The sequence below is a fragment of the Oncorhynchus keta genome, chromosome 14, assembly GCF_023373465.1.
Source record: "Oncorhynchus keta strain PuntledgeMale-10-30-2019 chromosome 14, Oket_V2, whole genome shotgun sequence".
In the NCBI taxonomy this organism is placed as follows: Eukaryota; Metazoa; Chordata; class Actinopteri; order Salmoniformes; family Salmonidae; genus Oncorhynchus; species Oncorhynchus keta.
The window spans coordinates 69,956,901-69,966,784 of NC_068434.1; the positions used below are offsets into that span (position 1 = coordinate 69,956,901).

Consider the following 9,884-nt stretch of genomic DNA (forward strand, 5'->3'; position numbering starts at 1 on the left):
AGTCAATGTTGCTCTAAAGTGCACAAATAACATACCTCAGAAAAAAAGAAAAAGACATGAACATGGTTGAGTTCTAAATGTGTAGTAGAAACAGACCAGCTCTGCTCTGGCTACTAAATGATCTCTTAAGACCATTCCACATGACTGAAAGGGCTCTCTAAGTTAGGAATGTGAGAGGTTGTAGCTCAGTGTATAAAAGACATGGTGTTGAAATACTGAGGTCCCATTCATGTTTATTCTTCCTGTGGCATAGTCACGGTTGAAATACCTCCCAAACCTGTTGGCACCAGGACTGGGTGTACGGTAGTAGATTTATCTCATAGCTTGGAGCCACCTTGCCCATCGTGGAGTGGTCTTTTCTCTGGGAAAACATTAGTTATTGCATGCCTGGTGTCAGATAAAAGATAGATGGGTATTAGTGAGCCCACTACATCAATAAACTGTGTTTTCCTGTGTGTGTGTATGTGTCAGAGGGAGATATACGCTCCCCCTATGGTATATGCTGCTTTGTGGATCAGTGTGGGAGTTGACATTTATAGCCCTGGCTCAGACCCTTCTTGCTGTGGCCTGGGGGGCCATTCTCAGGGCAGAACAAAGCCTTAGGGGCCTGCAGGATCTGCAAAATGGCTGTAAAAAAAAAAATAAAAAAAATCAGGTGACCACAAACAGCTCAAGAATTTCCCCACAAATACAAACTGGCATCATAATTTATGGGGAGAGAAAAGCCTTGCAAGATTAACCCAACAGGCATGACGGGAAAATGAACCAGCTTCACTTTGGTGCATCTTTACGCAATGACAGTAAGGGTTAGGCAGATTGTTTATTATTCTGAGGAAATTAGTTATGAACTTTTCTCAAGCAAAGTGAGTAAGGCACAACAAGTTTGAGTGGTTAGTTTTTGTGATACCTAACAAGAAACATTTGGCCTTGAATCCACACACAGGGTGATTATTGCCCATTTTATATGTGGCAACTGAAGCATATCTTATCTTTGTGAGGGGTTTGGTATTGTTGAATGAACCAGGGCTAACACACATTTCCTTTTGACCAGGGTTTATTGTGAGTGGCGGTTAGTGCAAGCATGGTTGACTCCATACAGAGGGGGAGGTTTGTGTGGACACCTCTTCAACCATGGAGATCCCTGATAACCTTACCCAAACCATGTGTATTACTCACTGATTTTAAAATTAACACTTCAATACATTTCCTTGAAGTAAAATTCCATATTTTCTCCTAAATTGCTTACAGAAAACTTTTGCAAGTTCTGAATTTGTTCAGTTTTCTGAAATTATACAGAAAACAAAGTATAAACTTACGTCACTCCTATGTTTCAAAGAGCAGTTAAGCTGAACAATTGAGCTTGCCATATCTAATCATACTTTCATTATATCGGCTATGAAATTGCCCATTGAAGAGTTCTGCTCTCTCGCTTGACCATTTCCTCCTATTGACACTATTTACCGTCACCTATTTAGTGACTTTTTATTTTTGTCTCTTGGTGTTTTCCCCCCTTTTCTGCACAGTTCCCCTGCTTGACCCTCCCCCCTAAGAGCAGTTTCCATAACCCTTCCTTTGGCAGGATTTAGCTTGCCCAGATTCCATGTCAAAGGTCATGGCCCAGATGTCAAAGCCCGCTCTCGCAGCCCCTCTCCTGCATAATTGCTGCAGGCCCATTGTGCTGTGGGGCTGGGCAGGGTTGGAACTGTGAGACCCTGACTGCTCCTCTTCAGATAATGGGGCCGAACAAAAGCCCCTGGGACTGTTCAAAGCCCGGCCAGCCTGTCTGTGGACACCAGAGTGGACATGGGACAGGAGGGACAGAAGAGAGCTATGCTAGTGTATACTAATTCATTGTCTTTTCCTAGAGAAAGTAAATATATATGAACCTCACAAATATGTGCAATTATTTTCCTATCGTTATTTCTTTTTAAATAACTCATTAGCATAACTAAATGTTTTCTGTAGCAAATGACTACAGTAGCCTAGTCATTGACCTATATATAATGTAGAAATATAAAGAGAGAAGCTTCATATTTTTATGCAATCATATTATCAGTAACATTTCCTTTGACCCTTTTCTAAGTTGTTGTATCTAATCTTTAGAGGATACCACATAGATTTTAAGACACTTTGAAGTATTTTTTCTCCCCTCCTGCAAGTCACTTCTTTATCTTTCCCAATTAAGGCTTAGGGACCAGAGAAAGGGCACAGATTCTGAGAGAGAAAAAGAGGCTCAACTCGTATTCTACACCCATGACCTCAGATTCCTTCTGAGTTTTATCTAGGCCTGACCTGCTGGCTCCATTGAAGCTCCGCAGGGCTAGGGGTCTTAGTGGCTCAAACCACACCCCTCGGACTCTCCTCTTGCCCATCCCCCTGCCTCCCATAGCCCTGACTCCACCCCCTGGACCATCCCATAGCCTTAAGGCTCTCAGACCGATCCTAGAAAAAACACAGTTGTTTTAGAGCATAGTAAACATGATGAGATGGTTGTTCAACAAAGTGGTTGGATTTTTCACAGTGACTGTAATTGCTTTTTTATATGTTCAACTCTTTTGAAGATATAGAGCCTGCTCATCATTACAACATATATTTTCACACACATGCAGTGAATATGATCATCTAGCAGTTTGTCAGATGATCAACATGGGTTACCCTTGGGTTTAGATAATCTAATTTAAGGTTTCCAAAACTCGGTCCTGGGGCCCCTCCTGGGTGCACATTTTGGTTTTGCCCTAGCACTACACAGCCGATTCAAATAATCAAAGCTTGATGTTAAGTTGGAATCAGCTGTGTTTAAATTGTTTTTATTTAACCTGTATTTAACCAGGTAGGCCAGTTGAGAACAAGTTCTCATTTACAACTGTGTAGTGCTAGAGCAAAAAACTAAACGGGTGGCAGGTCCAAGTTTGGGAAACCCTGATCTAACTGACTACCTTTTATTTGTCTCTGAGACATGATCACAGAAACTGTTAGTAACGTAGAACTCATAAATGACTGCTTCGGTGACTGGAACTGAGGATAGGCATGACTTCAGTTTGTATCCACACTCCTGTGCTCTTCTCAACATATGCGTCCTGGAGCACAACCTAGTGGTCATGTTCTTCACTGCATTACTGTTCCATGGCAAAAGGGAAGGGGGATACCTAGTCAGTTGTACAACTGAATGCATTCAACTGAAATGTGTCTTCCGCATTTAACCCAACCCCTCTGAATCAGAGCGGTGTGGACGGCTGCCTTAATCGACATCCACGTCTTTGGCGCCTGGGTAACAGTGGGTTAACTGCCTTGCTCAGGGACAGAACGACAGATTTTTACCTTGTCAGCTTTGTGATTTGATCCAGCAAACTTTTGGTTACTGGTGCTCACTATTCCACTGATACTAGTTATGTTATTAGTACCTGTACAACTTCTCATGAAGTACTGCGATATAGCTGTATAATTCTGTAAAGCATAGATGATGTTCTTCTATACAGCCTACTACACTTACCCCCACTCTTCGGTTGGATAATGATGTGTCATCCCACAGCCTCTTACGTAGGCAGGCCTATGATTCGCTGTAAGATCTCATGTAAGGCCGTGCAGCACTTCAGTTTCCTCTAGACTAGACTGTATTTCAGTGCTGTTTCGACAACTGATGACTGAAATGCAAATCAATATGTCCCAGTGTTTTCAAAATAAACGTATTGAATTAACACTCACAGATTGAAGCTAATTTGGTTAGATTCCTCTGCTTACTCTGTGTGTAATGATGGGTGACATACTTTGAAATATTGAAGAACCTTGGAATTCCTAGGAGGCAGTAAGTCATTAGTTTGATAGATCCTCAGCTATTTCAGCAAGGTCCTCATGGTTGCAGCAGGAGCTTCCTGTAATTGCCTGTGTAATGATATTTTAATACACTGCAGCCGGTTCACCCAATACAGCTATACTCTAGCTCAACCAATTTTTCTGGAATGAGTTATACTATTGTTACGCACAAGACAGGGTAATAACACATTAATATGATGAAGTATTACCTTTCCAACCCTATCCTCCTTATCTGAATATGTCATGCACAGTAACCTGGTTATTCCAGGATGACAAGAGATCGTAGTCTAGGAGACAAATTAACCAATCAACGCCGATATGAAGTGAAACATTTGGATAGTGTTTGGCCTGAACATTTTATCAGTGGCCTGTTGGGTACAGAGAGCACATTTAACTTAGCAGCGTTTGTTCTACCTGGGGTCTGTTATGCCACTGACTCTGGCCATGTGATTGACCGCTCTGTCTTTCCTAGAGAGGGCATTGTCTTGTGGTTTAACCTCCCCCACCCTGGAGCTGAATAGGACTGCCCACTGGCCAGCAGCCCTGGGTAGGGCATGACATATTTATTCTCTCCTACTCTCCCTGAAAAGGCAGAGTGATGGATAGAGGAGGCCCTCTATTGTGTGCCTCAGTGCCCTGAGCAGGGCAGGAACTGACCTAGGGACTGGCCTCCCAGCACTCAGCATCTGTCACAGAGCTCCACAGCCAAACCACACTGACCTCTCAGCCATGCTCTTTCAGATCCAGCACCCTCACAGCCCACTTGTTGGAGAAATCACACAGCCTCTGGTTCAGTGTAATGCCCCCCAGTGGACAGATATGCTCACTTCCACTGTAAGGTCACATTGGTCAATTTGAGGTGAAAGTCTATATGATGTATGCAAAAAAGTATATTACACCCATAGGTCTACAGTGAAAGATATGTACATGCTGTTATTTTTAGACCCAAGAAAGAAGTACCATGTGAAGCTCCTGGCGTTCAGTTTCATAGGTGATGGCTACCAGGCAGACCAGACTATCAGCACCCCTGGATGTGTCTGTAAGTTATTCACATAAAGCAAGCAACCATTGTCTATTGAGATAGATGATAGTTATCAATCCTTCAACGCATGAGTACCTCTAACAGAATTTTTTTTCTGTGTGCATCAGCGGTTCGTGATCGTATGGTGCCCCCTCCGCCACCCCCTCACCACGTGTATGCCAAGGCCAACAGCTCGTCTGCCGTATTCCTCCACTGGGGGCGTCCAGCCTTCACCTCCAGCCAGATCGTCAACTACACCATCCGCTGTAACCCTGTGGGCCTTCAGAACGCCTCCCTGGTACTCTACCTGCAGACGTGAGTGTCCTATATAATACCTTCCTCTTCATACCCCATAGCACATAGTCATTTAACTGGATAGAGGGCACTTAGTATGGTCATAAAACTCAGGGTAGCACTTAGTACGGATTTAAGAATTTGCAGGTCAATTGCCAAAGTATTGGATCTGATTAATAATCTCCATATACAGTATATGTTCTAAATCCATTTTGATCATTGTGGTTCTCCTCTACAGTGCTGAGAAGAACATCCTGGTCCCGGACTTAGAGCCCAACACCAGGTATGAGTTTGCTGTCCGCCTGCACCTTGACCAACTGTCCAGCCCCTGGAGCCCTGTGGTCTACCAGAGCACTCTGCCTGAAGGTGAGCACCAACATGGCTTCATACAGCAGCACATGCTGTATAGATTAATAGAATATTCTCTCACCCTTTTTGGGCTCCGATGGTATTTCCTAGCCTACTGAAATAGAATACTTACTGGAATTATTGTGCCTGTCTTAAAAATCTCCCCAGGACTCTCGCAGTCACGTATCCATAAGGCTCTGCATTCTGCAAACAAATCACAAATAGAGCGCAACCACTTGACAGAGCCTTGCCAATGAGCTCTCATTTTCCCTCTAATGGGGTTTTGCTCTTGAAAGGATTAAAAATAGACACACAAACATTTTTTTATGGCAGATGTACATCTTCATCAGTGATTTAGCCTCAGGGTTAAAACTGGTGTTTCTTCTTCCCCAGCACCTACTCTGCCACCGTCAGGTGTGAAAGTGACTCTGATAGAGGACGACACAGCGCTGGTGTCATGGAAACTTCCAGATGAGCCCAACTTGGCAGTGACACGTTATACCATCTTCTATGCTTCCAGGAAGGCCTGGGTAGCTGGAGAGTGGAAGGTGCTGCAGAGGGAAGGTGAGCCAAAGAGAGCGAAAGAGAGCGAGAGGGAGAGGCTGCAGGCTAAACTGGGCTGCAAAGACAGAGCCCTGCCCCAGCTCCACACCATACAGGCCATTGGAAATCAACAAATGTCATCCTCTGATCCATTTCTGTATTTGTCACTAGTCCTTGTGATCTCAGGTTGTTCTTAGATAACCCCCTCCTGTTGTCTTACCAATCAAAGGATGGATTATATACTTGGAGCTTTGATCTAGCACTGGGGGGGTATGATCTTTTTGGCTTTAGGTCCAATATTCTCATTCTCCTCTGTTAAGTGAGTGAAGGAAGGACTTCAATCACTCAAGATTGTAATCATTCAACCTGAAACACACTGGTCCAGAGTGCTGTAGTTACTATGGACTACTACCATATAGTTAATGTGGCCATAGCAGCACACACATATGTTTTGTGTACCCAAAGGCCTGACGTGTGGCAGTAAGTATTACTGGAGTGTCCAGCTCCTGGGTAAAAACACAGATTCTGGGTAGCATAGGTGTAATTGAGAGCAGATGACTCCAGGAAATGTGAGGCATCTGATCTTTCCTTTCTAAGCCACAGGTGAGGGGGTCAAAAGTGAGGCTGTTCACAAAGCCATCCTGCCTTGCCCCAGCCCCCCACCACTGGATATCAACCCTGTCGCCCCAACCGTTACTGCAGGGGAGCTGGGTGGTATTGGGGGGTTAGAGCCCTCTGATCCCTGACCCTCTGTCCTTTGCCTGACAATCTGGTCACAAATATCCCCTCATATGCCTCAGGTTTTTTTTCCCACTGAGTTGTAAAACCCCTGTTCTTCATGGGTCAGTTGAAAATGGGAGAGAGGAGCAAACAAAATCAGGCCTGACATATTTCCTCCAGGTCATTTATTTAGAGATGAATTTGAACAGCTATATTTATTACCACGTGGTGAATGCCAACACTGCAGCGTGTTAAAACAATATTCACATTTCCATGTCCTTTTATTGCTGAGGCTCAAATGGGTTGACATAGGTCACTAATCACATATTTCTCGGTGATAGGGAGCATCACCATGGCTCTACTGGAGAACCTACAGCCGGGGAACATCTACCTGGTCAAGGTGTCTGCGTCCAACGATATGGGAGACGGGCCGTTTTCACACACCGTGGAACTAGCCGTGCAGAGCGATGGCTCCACCTCCGGTCACAACCCCAGGCGCTCCCATGGCTCAGCTACAGGTTAGTGACGAATGTGGTGCATACTTGTTCTTTCTTCCATTGACTTTCATGACAGGATTCCTCTTGTTGTCGTCACTTGACCTACTAGATGTAACTCAAATTCAATAGCTTGGCCTGCAGCCTTGGTCTCCTGCTAAATGATTTACATGGGAATACATCACTGTGAATGCCAGGGGAGGTGATTGCCAGCTGTATTGATTTTGATACACAGTGTGGAGATGTAGTACCCACACAGACTCTAGATAGGAGTGTATGTCTCCTGTGGCTGTCTACTCACTTGTGACAACTGTCTTGCAGTGTTCTCTAGTGGTTTCTACCACCTGGACCAGAAGTCAATGACAGGGATCATCGTGGGGGTTTGCATTGCACTGATCTGCATCATCATCTGTGCCTTCATCCTTGTCTGCAGAGGCAAAAACAGGTAACCATTTTAACAGATTTAGTGTGTTGTTGTAACTTGATATGAGATTACTTTTCTGACTGCCCAGTTGGTTTGGATAGAACCTCTGTTGTTATTTCTATATTAATATTGTATGATTGTTTGACAGGAAATCGTCAGCTACTAAAGCCATCAGGCAGGAGGCTGGTCAGGTCCCCTCTGCTTCGGCCCACCTGGGCTCTGAGGGCCAGGCTGAGAATGCTGATGTTATGGTGCCAATGATGAGAGCAGACCACTTCATTGATGCCAAGGTAAGGGGATATGGCTCTGTTACGCCCTTCCTTTCCTCTAACATTTCCTCTTGCATTATGTCTCCAAAGTACATGGAAAATAACCAATGTAGACAGATTCAGAGCATTGCAAATTTTATTTAATTTCCAGGGGGGAACAAATCTGATCATCAATAGCCTCGGACCAGTTTATCCAATCACTGAGAAGAGAAATAAGTGGTTTTCCTTCATTAATCAGAAAAAAATGAATGCTAAGAAAAGCCAGGTAAGAATGATAAAACAAAAGTGTTCAAGTAAAATAACATGACTTAAATAGAACATAATTGGAGGTGAGACCAGCTGGATATTCCTCCCTTTATCCATTTTAATTACCTTCTTTGTTCTCCCTTTCTTACTTACTCAGATCCAGAGGAAGAGCCATGGAATCTGCTCGTACCAGCCAGGAGCAACAGTGCTGTGCTACAAGGATGAGTCTCTGTCGTCACCCAACCAGCCCACCTCCCTGCAGGTCCTGTTTGTTCCACCTTTTGACACAGAGGGCTCCTCCAACAGCGAGGGCAGCCACGAGACAGGCGACTCGGGCCGTTACTCTCACGACGAGACAGAGATGACCAACCTGTCCTCTGGTCCCAGCAGCCGCCCTGCGTCTCTGAGAGAGGAGAGCGGGGGGTCATTCTGCAGTCCTGCCCAGGAGAGTGAGAGGGAGCTGGAGGAGCAGTCTCACCTCAACCTGGAGATTGGAGACTCCATGGAGAAACCGTGCAACCATCACCACTATCAGGCCCCAGACAATTCCCAGCCTGCACTTTCTCTCTAGCAGTCTGTGTGACCTCCCATCAATCTCTCAACCCTAAACTCACTCCACTGTTTTAAAAGACAATGAGCAGAAATCCAAAAATCCAGGTCTTTGGAAGAACTGGGCTCTGGTTTGGGTTCTGGTGATTTCTATCAAAGAATCTTCTTCTAGTGAATGTGTACTCATTTTATTTTTATTCAATGTTTGTGTGTATGTGTTTGAAAGAAAAATCTCACCCACCATGAATGTTTCAAGAGATCGTCAAAAATGTGAAATGTGACTTACATTTTTGACATTATTTAAGAGTTTATCACTGGAGCAAAGTGTAGAGTGAGCCATTCTTTTGCTGATTATCTACCTCAGTTTACCTCTCGGTAAACTCCAACTATATATTTAATAATAACGACTTATACCTGAACTATATAAGGGGTCTCTTCCTTTATGGAACAACTGATACTTCCTGATGGCAATAATTAGTTTTTGCTAGGTAAAATGTATCCCGTATTCATTTTCCTCCTTGTTTATAATGAAGTACGGGATTGTAAGGGTACTGCAGATCTCAATTAAAGCGTTGTTATTTTCTTCTTTATCACAGGTTATTTAGACTATTTCTCAGGTTACTTTACGATAAGCTTTGAGTGTTTGGCTATGGTAGATTAAGGGCCAGTACAATTTACTACACAAATTGCTGAAATTCAATAATAAGCCAGTATGACACAATGTACTTTTCAGGTTATCCATAGTAATAATGGTTATTTATATGGTAGTAATAACCATAGTAATAATGGTTAAGACATTTTTTCTTTTTTTTTTCTTTGTCAATGTGCAGTTGCCCTTACAATTCCTGTTTTATACTACCTCTTTTTAAGCATTATTTTGTTGTGTTACTATTTTCCTAAACTCAGGGAACAAGGTTTAGTACATTTGAAAAGCCATGTGTAATGTTCCATGGTTGACTGACAGGGTATCTTCTTAGTCCTGAACTGCTCATTGTAGATGGTAGTTGCCATAGATCTGTATTGAATGTATCTCTAGAACATTGTCAGTTACGGTTCAGAGCCTTGTGATGCCCCACTCACAGGTGGAAAAACTTCAGTTGAATTCAGTTGGAATAATGTGTCTGTGGTATGGCAGGCTATCTTTTTGGTTATTTTGGGAAAGAACA

At 43.6% G+C, this 9,884-nt stretch overlaps 1 protein-coding gene across 1 annotated transcript in view; it reads left to right on the forward strand.

Moving 5' to 3' along the window:
* LOC118393883 (protogenin A-like) overlaps positions 1-8,740 on the forward strand; it is a 41,625-nt gene extending 32,885 nt beyond the window's left edge. The window contains exons 11-19 of the mRNA XM_035787043.2: positions 4,754-4,849; positions 4,960-5,146; positions 5,364-5,491; positions 5,867-6,037; positions 7,078-7,254; positions 7,552-7,675; positions 7,803-7,944; positions 8,075-8,188; positions 8,327-8,740. Of these exons, the coding sequence (XP_035642936.1) occupies positions 4,754-4,849; positions 4,960-5,146; positions 5,364-5,491; positions 5,867-6,037; positions 7,078-7,254; positions 7,552-7,675; positions 7,803-7,944; positions 8,075-8,188; positions 8,327-8,740 (1,553 nt within the window). The remainder of the gene's footprint in view (positions 1-4,753; positions 4,850-4,959; positions 5,147-5,363; positions 5,492-5,866; positions 6,038-7,077; positions 7,255-7,551; positions 7,676-7,802; positions 7,945-8,074; positions 8,189-8,326) is intronic.
* Positions 8,741-9,884: the final 1,144 nt, after the last annotated feature.